At 36.9% G+C, this 21,848-nt stretch overlaps 1 protein-coding gene across 9 annotated transcripts in view; it reads left to right on the forward strand.

Annotated features, from left to right (window-relative positions):
* Positions 1-21,848, forward strand: part of KIF20B (kinesin family member 20B) — an 84,711-nt gene that overhangs the window by 48,119 nt on the left and 14,744 nt on the right. For all 9 annotated transcript variants that reach the window (XM_086378492.1, XM_086378498.1, XM_086378490.1 and 6 more), the window contains exons 21-26: positions 316-454; positions 5,970-6,089; positions 8,047-8,107; positions 15,556-15,681; positions 16,543-16,670; positions 19,942-20,097. In XM_086378492.1, the coding sequence (XP_086234618.1) occupies positions 316-454; positions 5,970-6,089; positions 8,047-8,107; positions 15,556-15,681; positions 16,543-16,670; positions 19,942-20,097 (730 nt within the window). The remainder of the gene's footprint in view (positions 1-315; positions 455-5,969; positions 6,090-8,046; positions 8,108-15,555; positions 15,682-16,542; positions 16,671-19,941; positions 20,098-21,848) is intronic.

Genomic DNA, 21,848 nt, shown 5'->3' on the forward strand with positions numbered 1-21,848 from the left:
TAAAAATTTGCATTTCTTTTATTGATTTTTCCATATAGCTTTTAAAGAATTTAGGTGGGCATAACTTAAGCTGGTTAAATATAGCATTGTATGTTGAGAGAAGAACTTGAACTTTGTATAAACCTTTGGGACTGAATGTTATTTATATGCAGAGTTCTGTTTATAAAATCTCCTGAAATCCTCTTTGAAGTACTCATTCATGCTATGGACATTGCAAATTTGTGAAAAGATCTAATTTTGTAGGTTACTGGTCACACATATGATCCTAAGTGATTAGTGATATATCACCATAGGAAAGTGATTTTTGATTTTTAGGTTGAAAGAGGAGCTCTCTGCAAGCACTACTCTTACCCAGAATCTGAAAGCTGATCTTCAGAGGAAGGAAGAAGATTATGCTGAGCTCAAAGAGAAACTGGCTGATGCCAAAAAGCAGATTGAGCAAGTACAGAAAGAGGTTAGTTATTTGAAAAGTTGTGTGGCCAATTTAAATGATAATCATTGTTTTCCTTATATATCATGTTTATACACTAATTTTAGTATTGACCAGAACATTTGTCAACTCCATAATTTTTTTTAAAATGATGTGATCTGTTATTTCACCAAAAATTTAGTCAGCTTAAACAAACCAAAGAATGTCTAATAGTAAGAAAAACACTTGCCTTATATAAGATTAGAACCTTTTTTTTTCTTTTAAGGACTAAGCTCAAGTCTCCCCCAAAAATAAAAAGTAAACTTCTGTTTACAGATTGTATGTAGGAGAGTATGTAGTGCAGTTGTGACAAGTTTTTATTATAATTTGATTTTAAAAATAGGAAATACGTTCACATGGTTCCAAATGTAAAATACATGGAAGTGTATATAGTGAGGGGAGGCCGTCAGGCTCCCACCAAGGAATCAGATGTTACCAATAATTGTTTTTTCTTCACTTCTCCGTCTTCCTCTGTTGTTCCTTCCTTCTCTTGCTGTTAAAAAATGGAAACCTCCAATAAACACTATGTGAACCTTGTTTTTCTTCACATAGTGTATCTTGACTGTCTCTCCATCTCAAGATATAAGATATAAGTTTCCAGGTGACTTTTTTAATGACTAGGAACATGTATTTATGGTTAATAAGTCCCCTATTGTTGAACAATTAAGGTAATTTCCAGTTAATGATGCAGTGATGTCATTTTGAACTTTTGTAAGTCTTCCTGTGAAATAAATTCCTGAAAGTGGAATTTATGAGTCACTGGTTTGTACATTTTGATATTTTTTATGCTTTTTAGAGATTATGCCAATTTACTCACCAGAACTAATGTGTAAGAAAGTATTTTTTTCTATACTCTTATCCACAAAGTAGTATTTTATCATTATTTCTTTGATATCTGCTAACTTGACATGTAAATAATATATCTCAACTATAATTCTAACTTGCATATCTTTAATTAGAATGAACATTTTTTGGTTTATAGTTTAATTTTTTTTTCTCCTGTGGTCTGAGTATTCATATTCTTTAAGTTTAGGTTTTTTTTTTTTTTTTTTGTTATTGCTTTATGGGAGCTTATATATTTAGGAAATTAACTTTTTAGGGATATTAATTGTGGATAACCCCTGCACCTGACCCCTATCTTGCCATTTTTCTTGATTTTGATTATGGTGCCTTTTTCCCTTGGAGCAATTTATTTTTCTTTTATGAATGCTGTATTTTATATCACAATTAGACCTTTTTTAAAAGTTGAAATAATTTTAAATATTTTTCATTACTTAGAGTTAGTTACAAAAGAATACTTAAATGCTAAGGTCTGAAGATTGTTCACATAGCATGTTTGTGGGTCTCATCCATTTTTTGTTTCCTATCCCCAATGAAGTTAATATAATGAATGTTTTGTATTTGTCTTTTTTTAGATCTGTTAAAAATGTAAGTTAAACTATATATATATTTTTTATTTCTACACATTAATTGTGTTCTGAGACATTATCCACATCATATTCCTGAGAGTCATTTATGTATGTAGGTTATAGTTAATCACTTTCACTGCTGTGTAATGTTCCAAAGTGTGTGTGACTATGCAATTTAGTTATCTATTCTCTTGACCATTTAGATTGTTTTCATTCTTTGCTCTTAGAAGAAAGAGTGATCCTATTTTAAACATGCCCTAGGTATACGTGTACAAGAATTTGGAGAGCATGGGGTGGAATGGTTGGGTCAGGAGATAAAGGGGTATCTTATGGTTTTAAGTTGTATTCCTCACAGTGTCTGTTTTTATTCACTATATGTCTATTCTAGTTTTCACTTTGTGAGATACGTTTGTTCATATTTTCTTTTAATTTTTCTGTCCTTTTAAAAATTATTATTGTGTTGGATTTCTTTATCCTTGTGTCTGATTCTTTTTAAAAAATTTTTTTGTTTATTTATTTATTTTTGGCTGTGCAGAGTCTTCACTGCTACGCGAGAATTTCCACCAGTAATTCTTTACCATTTCCCACCAGGGAAGTCCTTGGTTCTAATTCTTATAAAATATATTGCAAATACCTTCTAGCTTACTTGTTGAAAGTCAGGCCTCCTCTTTCTATGAAAGCCAGTCAGTGTTACACTTATTTCTGTGATTATTTTTTCCCTTAATTTTTTTCTGTTATCTCGATATTTATTTTTTTGTTAGTTCCTCTGCTGCTGCTGCTAAGTCGCTTCAGTCGTGTCCGACTCTGTGCGACCCCATAGACAGCAGCCCATCAGGCTCCACCGTCCCTGGGATTCTCCAGGCAAGCTGGAGCGGGTTGCCATTTCCTTCTCCAATGCATGAAAGTGAAAAGTCAAAGTGAAGTCGCTTAGTCATTCCCGACTCTTAGCAACCCCATGGACTGGACTTTTAAAAAGATTTAAAACTTTTTTATCCAGCATTTGAAGTCCTTGAATAATTTTTTTAGGTAGCCTAAGAAAACTGACAATAATATAACATTAATGTAAATTAAAAATGAATGAAAAGAATGGGTGTGAACTTTTTGATCAAATAAATTATAATTTTCATGACTGTTAGGCCTGTACTGGTAAAGAGAAGCTCCCGCTAAGACTTGGGAGATACCCTCCATCTCCATATATGTAATATAGTTACTCTATGTGCTTGTGTGTTTTTATTTTTATAAATGGGATCAGCTATACCTAACAGAAGCAGAAGATATTAAGAAGAGATGGCAAGAATACACAGAAGAATTGTACAAAAAAGATCTTCACAACCCAGATAATCACGACGGTGTGATCACTGACCTAGAGCCAGACATCCTGGAATGTGAAGTCAAGTGGGCCTTAGAAAGCATCACTACGAACAAAGCTAGTGGAGGTGATAGAATTCCAGTTGAGCTATTCCAAATCCTGAAAGATGATGCTGTGAAAGTGCTGCACTCAATATGCCAGCAAATCTGGAAAACTCAGCAGTGGCCACAGGACTGGAAAAGGTCAGTTTTCTTTCCAATCCCAAAGAAAGGCAATGCCAAAGAATGCTCAAACTACCACACAATTGCACTCATCTCACATGCTAGTAAAGTAATGCTTAAAATTCTCAAAGCCAGGCTTCAGCAATATGTGAACCGTGAACTTCCTGATGTTCAAGCTGGTTTTAGAAAAGGCAGAGGAACCAGAGATCAAATTGCCAACATCTGCTGGATCATGGAAAAAGCAAGAGAGTTCCAGAAAAACATCTATTTCTGCTTTATTGACTGTGCCAATAAAGCATAGTCTTTGACTGTGTGGATCACAATAAACTGTGGAAAATTCTTCAAGAGATGGGAATACCAGACCACCTGACCTGCCTCTTGAGAAATTTGTATGCAGGTCAGGAAGCAACAGTTAGAACTGGACATGGAACAACAGACTGGTTCCAAATAGGAAAAGGAGTACGTCAAGGCTGTATATTGTCACCCTGTTTATTTAACTTCTATGCAGAGTACATCATGAGAAACGCTGGACTGGAAGAAACACAAGCTGAAATCAAGATTGCCAGGAGAAATCTCAATAACCTCAGATATGCAGATGACACCACCCTTATGGCAGAAAGTGAAGAGGAACTCAAAAGCTTCTTGATGAAAGTGAAAGTGGAGAGTGAAAAAGTTGGCTTAAAGCTCAACATTCAGAAAACTAAGATGATGGCGTCCGGTCCCATCACTTCATGGGAAATAGATGGGGAAACAGTGTCAGACTTTATTTTTGGGGGCTCCAAAATCACTGCAGATGGTGACTGCAGCCATGAAATTAAAAGACGCTTACTCTTTGGAAGGAAAGTTATGACCAACCTAGACAGCATATTCAAAAGCAGAGACATTACTTTGCCAACAAAGGTTCGTCTAGTCAGGGCTGTGGTTTTTCCTGTGGTCATGTATGAATGTGAGAGTTGGACTGTGAAGAAGGCTGAGCGCCAAAGAATTGATGCTTTTGAACTGTGGTGTTGGAAAAGACTCTTGAGAGTCCCTTGGACTGCAAGGAGATCCAACTAGTCCATTCTAAAGGAGATCAGCCCTGGGATTTCTTTGGAAGGAATGATGCTAAAGCTGAAACTCCAGTACTTTGGCCACCTCATGGGAAGAGTTGACTCATTGGAAAAGTCTCTGATGCTGGGAAGGATTGGGGGCAAGAGGAGAAGGGGATAACAGAGGATGAGATGGCTAGATGGCATCACTGACTCTATGGACATGATTCTGGGTGACCTCCGGGTGTTGGTGATGGACAGGGAGGCCTGGCGTGCTGCGATTCATGGGGTCGCAAAGAGTCGGACACGACTGAGCGACTGATCTGATCTGATATATAAATACTGCTTTTAAAATTTGATCTAATTTTAAGATTTTTTTTTTTCATAGTTTTAGGTGGTATCTCTTTTTAAGTAATGTTTTACTGTGCAGATAACTAACATTACTCTAAGGGCGAGAATTAAGAGTGTCTTCTGTCTTTCATTGTTCTGAACTTACATGTATCATCTCATTTAATTTTCATACAAATGTTAGGCATAGGGACTATTTTTAGCTTCCATTTTATGACTAGGGAAATAGGCATTAAGAGAAATAACTTGTCCAGTGTTAGAGGCAGGATGGAAACGGAAGCAGTCCTTATGTACATCTTGGTGTAATATATAGTCTCTATATTATTGGCAGACAGTTTATTTCTGTAAAATTGATGAAGATGGTGTTTATTAGTGGAAGTCCCTTGTTTTTGAACAAAATAATATATAAAGTTAAATTTTATTAATGTATGATTATACAAGGAATATATGTTTATTATAGTAATTTTGGAACATACAGGAAAACTAAAAAGAAATGTAAAAATCCCCTGAAACCAAAGAACTGCTATTATTATGGTATCTCCATAATTTTTATGAAGGGGAACTTTGTTCAGTTTATTTCCTTCAGTTTATGAGATCCCTAGGTATCTTGAAAATTGGCCTAAAAATGTACTTTGATTACATGTTTTCTCTACTTATCCCTTTCCCTTCTCTCCCCTCTCTCCTTCTCCCCTCTTTTCCTTTAAGGTTTGCATACTAATTCAAAGTGCTTTTTGATTTCTTTAATAGGTTTGTAGGATTAAGTTATCTGTAACACCAAAAATCAATTGACCTTCCCTTGCATGGGTACTTTTTGATCTTATAATTGTTCTGTTTTCATCTTCTACATGCCATTATTAGCTGTTAAGTTACTTCTTATATTACTGGATCATATTACTTAATAAATCTTGGAAATCAGAGTCAGTATTTTTCCCCTAGAGTATCTCTATTGATTTTTCCATGATAATGATTTCCCTCTTGCATGCATGGGACTATTCTGAGTCTTTTTTGGGAGCATTTATAGAGTTTGAGATTCTGATAATTTGAGTTACATCATGTATGTTGAAATCTGTAATTTTTCTAATGCTCTTAAAAGGACATTAATCTTTGAAACAGTGGCCTTGAATTTTAAACAACAAAAGCAGTTAATATTTTTATAAATACCTAATTTGATTTATTACTTTGTAGATCTCTGTAATGCGTGATGAGGAGAAATTGTTGAGGATTAAAATTAATGAACTGGAGAAAAAGAAAAACCAGTGTTCTGAGGAAATAGATATGAAACAGCGAACCATTCAGCAACTTAAGGTAACAGTTTTGTTTTTAAAGATGATTTAAGTAGATTCTGTTGGTATATTTTAGTGTTTAATTAAATGTATATATATATATTTCTAAGTAAGAAATGGATAATCTGAGGATTGTAACCTGGAAGACAGTCTTTCAGAAGGCTCTTAGGACTGTTCTACCCATTAGAGGTCAAAGCAAAATTGCATACTTTTTGAGACAAAGGGTTATACATCAAATGATATATTGTTGACAATTTACAGTACTCAGATGTGCAGTATAAAGTGAGTAGGGGGTAATCATGGCCCATTTGACCATAAGAAGGAAGGTTATCTCCTAAGGAGTTACCTTGCTGGCACCAGGAGAAAATAGCTTTTTACCATCCAGCAGGCATTCCTGTGTCTTCTAAGGAGGGGTTAATGCCAGTGCATAATGCACAGTTAAAATAGGGTAGGAGGCGGGCACAGAGAATTTTATGTTTGAAAAAAATTTTTCTTTTTTTTCTTCTCCTGCCTTAAAATGTTTATCACAACTCAGGACTCTTAGGTGGTAAACCCAGCCCAGTTGTCTGGTCAAGGTGCCTAGAATAGCTGGGATTGCTCCAGAGACGCGTTTGCATTTGCCGTCAGGGAAGGGCACCGCAGCCCTGGGTTTAGGGGAGATTCCCAGGCCTTGGGAGCCCAGTTTCAGGGGGATGTCTTAGTCCACCATCATGTTCCCTGGCACCTGCAGAGCAAGAGTCACGTTTTCAAGAGATGTTTAGAGGCCTTTAGGGGGGAAAAGCTGTTAAAATCCTACTTTCAAGAAGACAGTTAGTTCATGATTCCAATACCTTAGGGATCTTTAGGGGACTTTGAGGAACAGCTATGAGTACTTGGCGATAAATGATTTGAGCATCAGTCCAAAGGAATGGTGAGGTGTCAAAACAGATGGAAATTTTGTTTATAGTGCGCCCTTGTGTAACCAGACACCGACTAGGCTCTTTCCCTCACTGTCGGACCACCTTTGACTACCGCTGTTGTTCTCCGTCTATTTCCGTCCCCATCTGCCTACCTCTGTCGCTCTCCATCTGCTTCTGTCCTGTCTGACCACCTCCATCGTTCTGTTAACAGCCTGTGGTGTTCTCAGCGTTTGGGTCTCTGGTCACCCACTTCCGCCCTTCTCCGTCTGTTTGCATCCACCGTCCTTGTTCTCTGTTTCAGTTGTGTCATGCTACTGCATCATTCTACATCCACCTCCGTCGCTTTCCATCTGTCTACCTCCCTCATTCTCGTCTATTTCCACCCTGTCCGTCCACCTCCTTGGTTCTCTGTTTTCCTTTCTGTGGGTGCATCTCTGTAGCGCTGTTTCTGGTCTGTTTTGTCCCTGTCCGTCAGCCTTTGTAGTTCTCTGTGTTTCCATCCGTCTCTGTCCACCTCCATAGTTCCTCTCTCGTTTTCTTTCATTGTCTCTTCACCATCCTTCCAGCTCCAGATGGAAGGTTAGATTACCAGACAGGTTAAAACTAAAATTGAAGGATTTCCAGTGTCCATAAATTAATGTTGCGTCTTTTTCAAACCTTCCAGCTACTTTCTACATATAGGGCATGTGGGGGCCCTATTTTTTGTGCATCTTGAGTTTACTTGATAAAGAATTTATTTATGGTTTACTTTGTTGTTCCCATATTAAATATATTTCTTCCCCTGTATGCTTTTTGTGTTGTGTAAGAGAACATACATGCTAGCTTAAAACATTGAGTGAAGAAGATGATTTGACATTTTTGAGGTAGATTAAAGGTATAAAGTTGGGGGTTTGTTTTTGTTTTATTTTTTCCGATTATCACTCTCACCTTTACTCTGAGGTGAAACAAACTTGGAAGCTTAAGACTTAGCCTTCTAGGAGATGGATTTCAAAGTTAATAATAAACCCTGTTCAAGTCCCACTATTAAATATTGGTGTATAATTAAGTTTCACTTGGATTTCATGTTCTTTCATTTTGCAGGAGCAGTTAAATAATCAAAAAGTGGAAGAAGCTGTACAACAGTACGAGAGAGTGTGCAGAGGTCAGAGACACAACGCTTCTTCCAGTACTAAAAAGGCTGCAAAATAAGTAGCTAGAGGAACAGTTGCTTCATCATTTTCCTTTGAAAATTTTGAAGTGAAATAAGGACAATATAAAATGTAACTTTATCAAAAGAGAAAAGCATTGATTCTCAAGAGTAACTTACCACCCTGAAGTTTATCAATGAAGAGGGACTAATTTGGATCAGGAACTTGGATGTGAAAATATATGTCCCTACAGAATCTTATTTTCCTACCCTTTTAGGCCATTGTCCCAGAAGCATCTCATATTTCCGTAATATTTTTGGAATTTTCCTTTATTTTGGCTCCTTTGTCATTGTTGTCAGGTGTGAATAGATCTTGGCTAGTCTATAAAACATTCTTTGAACCAGAATATAGTTTCTTTCATATTTTAATATTTTATTTCTTGGCCATATATCGAGATGTGTGGTGTAGGCCCATTTTGAGTACTCTTAATCTTCCATCTTCTCCATTCTCTCTAAACTTTCATCCAGGCCACTTGTACCCTACATAGTGTCAGATCTTTTTGGGTTTTGCAATCCGTCCTTTCCTTTATTTTTTAATTATTTGTCAATTCATTTTCTCTCACTTTTGTTTTTTAAGTACTATTAATTGTATGAGTATTTTTTCTAAGTATAAAGGTGATGTGTAGCTTCCCCCTTTTTGAAACTCTTTTACCTTGGCTTTTTTTTTTTTTATGTTATCCTTTTTATTTAGGAATAATTTCAAAGGCATATTACTTATTGGATAGCTTTCTGTTCACAATTCCAATACCTTGGCTTTTGTGATCTATTCTTCTGGTTACTGCCTTTCTCTCAGAATGGACCTTAGCTGCTGTGACAGATTTCCTGAATAAGGCATCGTTATCTTTTTTGTGTTTGTTTTCACTGTTGAGTTCCTTCACCTTTGTGATTTTAACTTTGTATTAGACATTCTCTGACAAGCCAAAAAGTACATTTTTAGCTCTTAAGGATTTCCCTGGCTTCTAAAGTTCTATTTAAATATTGAATGCCATTTACCTAGGTATCTTATTGAGTTTTTAAATTGAGATATACAAACCATAAAATTTACCCTTTAAAAGTGTACAGTATGGTAGGTTTTAGTATATTCACAAACTTGTACAACCACTACCACCATATAATTCCAGAGCATTTTCATCACCCTAGAAAGAAATGCTGTACTGATTAGCAGTCACTCTCCATTCATGCTTCCATCAGAACTCCAGTTTGGTTTTATCTTAACATAGACATCTTCCCTCTGAGTGTGTTTTTCTTCTCCCTATCTGTTGCCACACAGACTTCCCTTTTCTTACAAGGACACCAATTATGTTGAATTAGGGCCCACTGTGGAGAAGGTGATGGCACCCCACTCCAGTACTCTTGCCTGGGAAATCCCGTGGGCTGAGGAGCCTGGTAGGCTGCAGTCCATGGGGTCACTAGAGTTGGACACGACTGAGTGACTTCACTTGCAGTTTTCACTTTCATGCATTGGAGAAGGAAATGGCAACCCACTCCAGTGTTCTTGCCTGGAGAATCCCAGGGATTGGGGAGCCTGGTGGGCTGCCGTCTATGGGGTCGCACGGAGTTGGACATGACTCACGTGACTTAGCAGCAGCAGGGCCCACTGTAATCCAGTAAAGGGAGTTCCCCAATGGCTCAGCTATTAAGAATCCACCTGCAGTGCAAGAGACATGGGCTCCATGCTTGGGTTGGGAAGATCCCCTGGGACTTCCCACTGGAGCAACCCACTCCAGTATTCTTGCCTGGAGAACCCCATGGACAGAGGAGCCTGGTGGACTGCAGTTCATGGGGTCGCAAAAAGTTGGACACTACTGAAGCAGTTTTGCATTCAGGTACACTAATCCAGTATGACCTTATTCTGAACTTGATTACCTCTGCAAAGACTCTTTTTCCCAAGTAAGGTCATATTCACAGGGAGTAGACATAATTTTTTCCCCTGACATGCTGGTGGGTATAAAGGAGTATGTCATTTTGGTTCACTCAGCTGCAGCAAGTCTTAGTTGTGGTCCGTGGGATCTTCCCAGAGAAGGCAATGGCAACCCACTCCAGTACTTTTGCCTGGAAAATCCCATGGACGGAGGAGCCTGGTAGGCTGCAGTCCACGGGGTCGCTAAGAGTCGGACACGACCGAGCGACTTCACTTTCACTTTTCACTTTCATGCATTGGAGAAGGAAATGGCAACCCACTCCAGTGTTCTTGCCTGGAGAATCCCAGGGACGGGGGAGCCTGGTGGGCTGCCCTCTATGGGGTCACACAGAGTCGGACACAACTGGAGTGACTTAGCAGCAGCAGCAGCATGGGATCGTCATTGTGTCTTTGAGATGTTTTGTTCTGGTGCACAGCTTCTCTAGTTGTGGACACAGGCTCCACAGAACAGGTTTCGTAGTTTAGACATGTGGACTTCGTTGGTCCACAGCATGTAGGATCTTAGTTTCCTGACCAGGGATTGAAACCATATCCCCTGCATTGCAAGGCAGATTCTTAACCATTGGACCACACGGTAAGTCCTGTTTGTTGTTTTGATTTACATTTCCTACTGATATTGAGCATCTTGTCTTCTGCTATTGGCCGTTGGTATATCTTCTTTGCAGAAATGTCTGTTAATGTCCTTAATGTGCTTTGCCTATTTTGGGCAAAAGTTGCCCCCTCAGACAATGCAGTTGGGTTGTTTGCCCCCTCCCCCAACTTGTTTTGTGTGTGTGTGTGTGTGGAGTTGTGATTTTTATATTTTCTGGCTTCTAGACTCTTATCAGGTAAATGTTTTCTCCTATCCTGTGGGTGGTTTTTCACTTCCTGGGTAGTGTCCTTTGATAGATAAAAGTTTTTAATTTTTTAAGTTAATTTTTATTGGAGTATAGTTGCTTTACAATGTTTACAAAGTGAAAGTTTTTCATTTTGACGTTACCTATCTTGTTTTGATTGCTTATGCTTTAGGTATCATGTCTAAAAACCTGTTGCCTAATCTAAAGTTACCTCAGTTTTCTTTTAAGGGTTTTATAGTTTTTAGCTGTTGTATTTAGGTCTTTGATTCACTTTGAATTAATCTGTTTGAGTATAATTTTGTATATTATGTGAGGTAGATGTCTAACTTAATTCTTTTTCATTTGGAGATCCAGTTGTCCCAGCACCATTTGTTGAAAAGACTATTCTTTCTCCTGTTGCATTGTTTTGCATCTTTGTTGAAAATCAGTTGACCATAAATGTAAGGATTTATCTCCTAACTCTTAACTCTGTTTCATTGTTCTATATGTCAGTCTTTATGCTAGTACCATACAGTATTGTTACTTACCTTTTAGTGAGTTTTGAAATTGAGAAGTATGAATTCTCTCACTTAAAAAAAAAATTTTATTTGGCTGCCCTGGGTCTTAGTTGTGGCACTTGGGATCTTTAGTTGTGACATGCCAACTCTTAGTTGTGGAATGTGGTATCTAGTTCCCTGACCAGGGATCGAACCTGGGGCCCTGGCAGTGAGAGATCTTAACCACTGGACTGCCGTGAAATTCCCAATCACTGAGTATTTCTAATCCAGAGTTTTACATGACATTTGTATGTCGTTTCTTTCACAAGTTGGTGCAATGTCCCTTCTTTGCACAACCAACCTGTTCTCGAACATTATGCTTAAGCTTTTCTTCCTTGAAGCCTTGCTAGGACATTATATAGCTTTCAGTGATCCTCTCTCCTGAATGTTAAACACTTGATTGATTGTCTGCCAGGCATTTATTTAGCTATGATAATTCATAGCTGTCTTTAGATAGCTTTGATGAAATATCTAGTTCCTGTCCTTTTGCTTTATTTTGTGTTTTATTTGTTGCATATTTCTGGATTCTTTTCTTGAAATAAAGTTCAGTTATTGGAGGCTGTGACCAATATAATTATCTTTTTTCTTTTACTGTTTCTGCCTTTCAAAATAGATGGATAGCCATTAGTGAAGTTATCATTGGTGTCTTGGAACTTTACTGATTGCTATCTAGATACTTAAACTCCTTTTTTTGAACCCTCTAATTTAGAGCAGAAGATAGGATGTAGGAAGAACAGATTATTTGAATAAAATTGTGATTAACTATATAGTCAATATATTTGCATATCATGCTTTTTCAAAGGAAGAGTTTGGGGCAGAATACCAGTACTACTTTAACCCTAAGAAAGAATTCTGTTTCATTAATTCTCCTGGTGGCTTATATCAATGAACAGAAATACTGAAAATTACTCAAAATATTTTCTCATTGTATTGTTTTAAGCTTACTTTATAGTAAGTATTTTAAGGAAGCCATCTTTAGATATTTGTGTCATTTTTAGTGTTTCTTTTAGTGCTCTGAGTTTGAGCTATGCATTTATAAATTCATCACCTCTGACATGAATAGTAGTCTTGGTAAGAGGTGTGGGAAGTTAGCCCTGGTACTGTGTCACCAAAGACAATAAGCCAGTCTTTCCTCCTTATCTCTTTCAGGTAGGATTAGAATTATTTATAATCCATTATTATAGTTATTTTTTCAAGGGCCAGAAACAGTTTTAGTAAGGTTATAATAGCACAGTTGTTCCTGAGGAGCTGGTTTAAAAAGCACTAGAAGTAAATATTTTGCTTTGAAAATTTTTCTAGAAAAAATAATTACTTGAGACTTTTGAAAAAGTAAATTTGGGATTGAGTATTTATTGTTTTAAGGAGGTAAAAATTATAGTTTTAGTTTTGGTTTAAGAATATTAACAGTTCAGTTCAGTTCAGTCGCTCAGTTGTGTCCGACTTTTAGCGACCCCATGAATCGTAGCACGCCAGGCCTCCCTGTCCATCACCATCTCCCGAAATTCACTCAGACTCACGTCCATCGAGTCGGTGATGCCACCCAGCCATCTCATCCTGTGTCGTCCCCTTTTCCTCCTGCCCCCAATCCCTCCCAGCATCAGAGTCTTTTCCAATGAGTCAACTCTTCGCATGAGGTGGCCAAAGGACTGGAGTTTCAGCTTTAGCATCATTCCTTCCAAAGAACACCCAGGACTGATCTCCTTTAGAATGGACTGGTTGGATCTCCTTGCAGTCCAAGGGACTCTCAAGAGTCTTCTCCAACACCACAGTTCAAAAGCATCAATTCTTCGGCGCTCAGCTTTCTTCACAGTCCAACTCTCACATCCATACATGACCACTGGAAAAACCATAGCCCTGACTAGACGGACCTTTGTTGACAAAGTAATGTCTGTGCTTTTCAATATGCTATCTAGGTTGGTCATAACTTTCCTTCCAAGGAGTAAGCATCTTTTAAGTTAAATTTTGTCAAATAGGTTTTTTTCTAAATCCCAGTATATGTGTTTATTAGTACAGGTGTACCTCAGAGATGTTCAGATGCTAAATCACTTCAGTCATGTGTAACTCTTTGCGACGTTGTGGACTGTAGAGCCTACCAGGCTCCTGTCTCCATGAGATTCTGCAGGCAAGAATACTGGAGTTGGGTTGCCATGTCCTCCTCCAGGGGATCTTCCCAACCCAAGGATCGAACCCAGGTCTGTCACATTGCAGGCAGATTCTTTACAGTCTGAGCCACCAGGGAGTCCCTTAGCACACCCGTGCACATAGTTAAATGGCTTAAAACAATGCAAATACATTACCTTACAACTCTGGAGGTCAGAACTCTGAAAAAAGGTCTGTTAAGGCTAAAATCAAGATATCTGCAAAACTGTGTTCCTTCTGGTTGCTTTAGGGGAGAATCTGCTTCTTTACCTTTTCCAGATTAAGACATAATAGTATTATGTTTAAAAAAACAGTGCTCACACCTAATTAAAAAATACTTCATTGCTACAAAATGCTAACCATCATCTGAGCTTCCAGGGAACTGTAATCTTTTTGCTGATAGAGTAGAGCCTTACGTTGATGCTGAAGACTGCTGACTGAACAAAGTAGTGGTTGCTGAAGATTGGGGTGGCTGTGGCAATTTCTTAAAGTAAGACAGTGAGGAAATTTGCCGCATCCATTGACTCTTCCTTTCGTAAACAATTTCTCTGTAGCATGCTCTGCTGTTTGATGCCTTTTTACCCACAGTAGAATTTTTTCAGAATTAGAGTCAAGCCTCTTAGACTCTGCCACTGCTTTATCAGTTTATGTAATATTCTGAATCCTTTGTTGTCATTTCAACATTTTTCACTCAGAATAGATTCCATCTCAAGAAACCACTTTCTTTGCTCATCCATAAGAAGCAACTCGTCGTCTGTTCAAGTTTTATCATGCGATGGCAGCAGTTAAGTCGTATATTCTGGATAACTGGCAGCACCTACGTCAGCACTTGGCTTCTTCACCTTGCACTTTTATGTTTTGGAGACAGCTTCTTTCCTTGAACCTCAAGAACTAACCTCTGCTACCTTGAAACTTTCCTTCTGTAACTTCCTTACCCCTCAGCATTCATCAGATGGAAAGAATTAGGGCCTTGCTCTAAATTAAGCTGTGGCTTAAGTGAATTTTGTGGTTATTTTTGATTTCTCTATCCAGGCCACTGAAAGTTTCTCTATATCAGCAGTAAGTCTCTTTCGCTTTGTTATCATTTGAATATTCACTGGGGTAGGACTTTAAAGTCTCTTGAAGAACTTTAATTTGCAGTCACAACTTGAGTATTTGGAACAAGAGGCCTAGCTTTTGGCTAGTCTCAGCTTTTGATATGTCTTCCTTACATAATCATTTCATGTCTAGCTTTTGATTTAAAGTGAGAGTTGTGTGCCTCTCCTTGAGCACTTCCTTTCACTTGAGCACTTAAAGGCCTCTGTAGTGTTATTAATTGGATTAATTTCAATATTGTTGTGTCCTAGGGAATCGGGAGGTCCATGGAGAGGGAGAAACAGGGAAATAGCTGGTCATGGGAGCAATCAGAGCACGCACAGTCTTTATGGGTTAATCTTACTATCTTGCATTGTTGCAGTTCATAGCATCCCCCCTAGAAATACAATAGTAATGTCAGAGATCAGTGATCATAGGTCATCATAACAAATACAACAATAATGACAGAATTATTAAAATGTGATACAGAGGCAGGAAGTGAACAAATACTGTAAAAATGGTGCTTATAGACTTGCTTGATGCAGGATTGCCACAGACTTTGAATTTATAAAAAAAACACAGTGTATCTGAAGCACAATTAAGTGAAGAACAGTAAAATAATAGTTTTATAATTTTCATTAATAGCTTAATTGAAAATGATTAATTTTATTTGAAAAGCTTTTCTGTCTGTTTATTCTTGCATTCATCTGTACATCAATTATTTGTTTGATCCTTCATTGATGCCAGTACTGGTCTAGGCATTGAAAATATAGCAGTGAACGAGACAAAGTTTTGTCTTGGTGGCACGCATATTCTATTTAAGTTAACTTAATTTTCAATATGGATATCTAGATGTAGATGTTAATAATTTCTAAAATGTTCTTTATAAATTTTTAGATCTGAGCGTTAAAGAAAAAATAATCAAAGACATGCAAATGACCCTGGAAGAACAAGAGCAGACTCAGGTAGAACAAGATCAAGTGCTTGAGGCTAAATTAGAGGAAACCGAAAGACTGGCCACAGGTAAAACAAGATTGCTTACATATTTCAAAGCATACTTTTTCATTTTCTTTCACTAGTTTGCTTTCCTTTTTAATGTGGTTTAATATTTATAATAATTTATAATAAGAAAGTATTTATTGTCTTTTTGGAATATCCTGTCACTTGTTATGTTTTACTGTGATGAAAATCATTGTATCTCATTGAAAAGAGGAATCAGTATACTTTCATAATAACTGGATGATAGCTTGCAGTGTTCCCCAGATGTTAAGAATAAACTTTCAACTTTTTTCACCTCTCTACAGCAATTGGTATCATCTTGTATGTTTAACTCAATAAATACTCTGATTCTGTCCTTCAGAATACCATCAGTGGGTTTTGTTTTTTTTTTTTTTAATTTTTGAGAGCATGAGGTTTCCTATATATTGGCATGCATTTAAACTGTATACTCAGAACACTATTCAATGAGTTATTGAGAGGTTTTCGTAGTTCTTGTCTTAGAATTTGGTAAACTTGTAGAATGGTCTGTGTGTATGTGTGTACGAAAGTCTCTCAGTCATGTCCGACTCTTTGTGACCTCATGAACTATACAGTCCATGGAATTCTCCAGACCAGAATACTGGAGTGGGTAGCCTTTCCCTTCTCCAGGGGATCTTCCCAGCTTAGGGATCGAACCCAGGTCTCCTGCACTACAGGTGGATTCTTTACCAGCTGAGCTACAAGGGAAGCCCAGAATGGTCTCAGTTCTATTTAATATCCTGGCCTATGATCTTCTGCTTCTGGGCTCTGCTGTCTGTATTCCTGTCTGTATCCCATGCCACACACATCTCTGTGCAGTATAACTTTTGCATGTAGTTTAAAAAAAAATTTATATTTTCATATCAGAATTGGAAGAATGGAAGGAAAAATACAAAGATTTGGAAGCCAAACACAATCAAAGTTCAAATAAAGAATTTGAGGATAACACAGATGTACTTAATACAAAACTCAGTAAGCTTCAAGATGAGTTACAGGTATGATTTTTATCTACATGTGTAATTTTATCTATATATTTATTATATTTCTCTTAAGATTATTTAGTAAATATTTTATAATTAATTTAGATATGGAGGTACTCATAGCTGGGAAATGTTAGAAAATAATTTCTCAGTACACATTGAAATGACATGGGGAAGAGATTCCCTAGAATACAAGCTACTAAGTGCCAATGAAAATGCAGTGGTCGGGTCTTCAGTTTTACATATTTAATTCTTGTATCATCATGTCTTACGTCTTTGTACCTATTTTTGTACTGTTTAAACTTTTAACTCTTCAAATACTGCTGTAGAGATGAAACTATTAGGAAAATTATTTTGATTATTGTAAATGTAAAGATGGGCTCGATAAAGGACAGAAATGGTATGGACCTAACAGAAGCAGAAGATATTAAGAAGAGATGGCAAGAATACACAGAAGAACTGTACAAAAAAGATCTTCACGACCCAGATAATCACGATGGTGTGATCACTGACCTAGAGCCAGACATCCTGGAATGTGAAGTCAAGTGGGCCTTAGAAAGCATCACTACGAGCAAAGCTAGTGGAGGTGATGGAATTCCAGTTGAGCTATTCCAAATCCTGAAAGATGATCCTGTGAAAGTGCTGCACTCAATATGCCAGCAAATTTGGAAAACTCAGCAGTGGCCACAGGACTGGAAAAGGTCAGTTTTCATTCCAATCCCAAAGAAAGGCAATGCCAAAGAATGCTCAAACTACCACACAATCACACTCATCTCACACACTAGTAAAGTAATGCCCCAAATTCTCCAAGCTAGGCTTCAGCAATATGTGAACCGTGAACTTCCTGATGTTCAAGCTGGTTTTAGAAAAGGCAGAGGAACCAGAGATCAAATTGCCAACATCCACTGGATCATGGAAAAAGCAAGAGAGTTCCAGAAAAACATCTATTTCTGCTTTGTTGACTATGCCAAAGCCTTTGACTGTGTGGATCACAATAAACTGTGGAAAATTCTTCAAGAGATGGGAATACCAGACCACCTGATCTGCCTCTTGAGAAATTTGTATGCAGGTCAGGAAGCAACAGTTAGAACTGGACATGGAACAACAGACTGGTTCCAAATAGGAAAAGGAGTACGTCAAGACTGTATATTGTCACCCTGTTTATTTAACTTCTATGCAGAGTACATCATGAGAAACGCTGGACTGGAAGAAACACAAGCTGGAATCAAGATTGCCAGGAGAAATATTAATAACCTCAGATATGCAGATGACAGCACCCTTATGGCAGAAAGTGAAGAGGAACTCAAAAGCCTCTTGATGAAAGTGAAAGTGGAGAGTGAAAAAGTTGACTTAAAGCTCAACATTCAGAAAACTAAGATGATGGCATCCGGTCCCATCACTTCATGGGAAATAGATGGGAAAACAGTGGAAACAGTGTCAGACTTTATTTTTGGGGGCTCCAAAATCACTGCAGATGGTGACTGCAGCCATGAAATTAAAAGGCGTTTACTCCTTGAAAGGAAAGTTATGACCAACCTAGATAGCATATTTAAAAGCAGAGATATTACTTTGCCAACAGAGGTTCATCTAGTCAAGGCTATGGTTTTTCCTGTGGTCATGTATGGATGTGAGAGTTGGACTGTGAAGAAGGCTGAGCGCCAAAGAATTGATGCTTTTGAACTGTGGTGTTGGAGAAGACTCTTGAGAGCCCCTTGGACTGCAAGGAGATCCAACCAGTCCATTCTGAAGGAGATCAGTCCTGGGTGTTCTTTGGAAGGAATGATGCTAAAGCTGAAACTCCAGTCCTTTGGCCACCTCATGCGAAGAGTTGACTCATTGGAAAAGACTCTGATGCTGGGAGGGATTGAGGGCAAGAGGAGAAGGGGACGACAGAAGATGAGATGGCTGGATGGTATCACTGACTCGATGGACGTGAGTCTCTGAACTCCGGGTGTTGGTGATGGACAGGGAGGCCTGGTGTGCTGTGATTCATGGGGTCGCAAAGAGTCGGACACGACTGAGCGACTGATCTGATCTCATTGTAAATGTAATTATTACGCTGAAAAAGAATAGAATTGTATGTCTGAACATTGGAATAGATTTGAAACTATATTACTACATTTGAAAATATATTACTACATAGAAGATAATCTGTTTTCTGTTTATATATTTTTCCGTATTTAGCTTTCACATACCATGAACAGGACGTACAGGGCAAAGATTTTTTAATGGGACTTAACAAATATGTAAAACTTTATACATTTTATTTATTAGAAGTTACAATCCAACTGTAGTTTTGGCATTGAAGAAAGCATAGTAATGGGTTTTGAAAAGATTGCATCTAAATTATTTTCTTAAATTCAGGCTGTATAGAATCAGATGTTAAACAAATAAATCCGTTCCTTTCTTTTTTGTAACTATTAATTACATACTATAGAATTTATCCTTTCCATTGTCAGAACTGAAAGCAGCTGGAACAGAGTGGATAATCCATTAGTTATGAAAAAATACACTAATTACTTTGTGAATATTCATATTAAGGAATACTGGTGTGTTTTGCATTCTAAAATAATAAGATCATGTATCTTAGATAATAAGCTTTGTAATTCTGTAATGGACTAGTGATAATTTATCTGGCACAGTGGTTTTGCAAGTTTTAAAAACAGATTTTTAAATACATAGCTTTTAGTGTAGTAGTATTATTTTTGCTTCAAAAGAAGTTTTACGTCAGTTTTGAATGTATAAATGAGATGTTTTTGAACTTGAAGGATCTATGGAAGCCTCTTTAAAATTTACTGATCAACTGTATTTTCTATCCAGCTATTCCCTGTATTCTTTAATAAATATTTGTCCTGTTACACAAGTTACTCTTTATTTGACATTCTGTATACCTGGGAAAATTTTATTTTGGAATCTCAGCTGGAAATGACCACTACAAATCAAAAAAATTTTTTTTAATCTAGCATTTAAAAAGACTTGGTTCTCTGTAATTCAGAAATTTCAGTTATTTCTTCTTAAGCTCACTGATGAAGGAAAGTTCTTAAATGGATTTTATAGCAAAATTAAGTTTATGAATGAAATAACTATTTAGGAAAGCAACCAACAGTGTTCATTTTATAGTCTGAAATATACTCAAACTTTGTCATTATTTAAAGAAAAATGCTTGTTTTAAGTTTTTGAAAAGGTGAAATGAAGAGCCATGGATTATATGGAAATGTTTATAAATGCAGATTTATTAACTGCTTTCAAAACATGTGATAGTTACTTATGCTATTTCTACATGTAGGAATCGGAACAGAAACATGAAGCTGAAAGAAAAAAATGGTTAGAAGAAAAAATGATGCTTATCACTCAAGCAAAAGAAGCTGAGAATCTACGAAACAAAGAGATGAAAAAATATGCCGAAGACAGAGAGCATTGTTTGAAGCAACAAAATGAAATGGTTGGTAATAGTTGTACTTTATCTGCTGTGTATTTTGCCTGCTTTCTTTGGCTTCTTAAATTGTTGCCTGGGATTCTTAGATTCTTATCAGTGTCTACATGGTTGTGTGGGTTTGGTTGGTTGTTTATTTTTAAGGCAGTTTGTCTATTTGTAAGATGAGTTTTCTATCCCAGTTTATCTTGAAGTTCTTATTCTTGGGAAAATAATTATTTCTCAATATCTAGATTCAGAACTTAAAAATATTTTCCTTTTGACTGCCACAGGGTTATCCCTACTAGAATGTAAAATATTTGCATTTTGAACTATAGATTCTAACATGGTGTATGCATTTTACCTCATAAGCTGCTTTTGTCAGATCTTTTTTTAAAAAAAAAAACATCAACTATATAGTTTCTAGAAGACTGTAGGTAGAAATAACTTTGTTTTACTAGCTATAGTTCTCAAGTAATTCTGTCTTATTAATAGTTTGTGTTTTTTCCTCCTATTTTAATCTACAACTTAGTCTCTTTGATACTCAATCAGAAAAAAGTTCAAAGTCATCGTTGATCCTGGGAAAACTATTGAGTAATATGTTATCTTTAAATGAAAAGATAACCTAACCCTAACCTAGTTCCCTGTTTACAGTAATGCTAACATGGCAGTATCACATTGCCATCTGTTGGCATTTCCTTTGTTTATGACAGAATTTTACTTATATCAGCTCAATTTTTCTGAACAAAAACATTAATTTTCACTAAGTTAAAGAAGATTTTCCCACAGATTTTAAGAAATATTTTTTATTTTGAAATCACTTTATTTCCAGAAACATTGCAAAGCTAGTACAGAGAATTTCTCTATATCTATTACCCAACTTCTGATGTTAGAGCTTACATAACAACAGTACATTGATCAAAACCAACAAATTAATATTATTATAATACTGATTGCTAAATTATGGATCTTACTAGAATTTTACCAACTTTCCCAATAATTTTTTTTTTTCCTGGATATAGGATCATATCTAGGATACTGTGTTCCATTTTAGTTGTCAGGTTTCCTTAGAGTCCTGACCCTGTTTTCTTTGTCACATGACAAAGTACGTGAGACTAATACTTGTTATTACTACAGCACCCAGGTAGCAATATATTTCACTTCATGTACCAATGCCACGTGACTGGAGTTACCTTCAGGAAGTGTTGTGCTGAGCAAGATTGAAATGCTACATCTATCTTAACAGGAAATGCTGCTGCTGGTTCTGTTTCTGTCCATAACCCATTTAACCTTCCAGACGGTAACAAGAGGCAAGAAGTGAAATCAGAGCTGTTGACTTTCATAGTCAGTCACTCCAGCCCCAAACCAGGAATGGGCCTACTTCTTTTCCTAATCAGTGGTCCCTCTGGCAGCAATGCCAGCAAGTAAACCTCCTTTGAATTTTTAGTCCTAGAGCAAACTAGCTTTCTCCTTTCTCCTATATATTTCTTTGCACTTGTACCTAGGACGTGTGTCTGCAATATTTAAGAAATAAATTGTTGATTTTTTAGAAGCCTTTTAAGCTGGAATACACAGAACACAGTAAGTAAAATAAACCGTAGCCAGTCCCCAGTTAACTACCATTGAGTTTAAGAAATAAAACAATATTAGCATCCAAGAGACCCCATCTTCTCAATGATAATAACTATTCTATCTTTTAATGTTAAACTTCAGTTTTGTTCATTTTTTAAAACTTTATATAAATAAAAATACGTAGAATGCATTTTCTTGTGCCTGGCTTC

This window comes from Bos grunniens, chromosome 26 (genome assembly GCF_055505025.1).
Source record: "Bos grunniens cultivar Pamir isolate PY7600 chromosome 26, Bosgru_T2T1.0, whole genome shotgun sequence".
NCBI classification, from domain to species: Eukaryota; Metazoa; Chordata; class Mammalia; order Artiodactyla; family Bovidae; genus Bos; species Bos grunniens.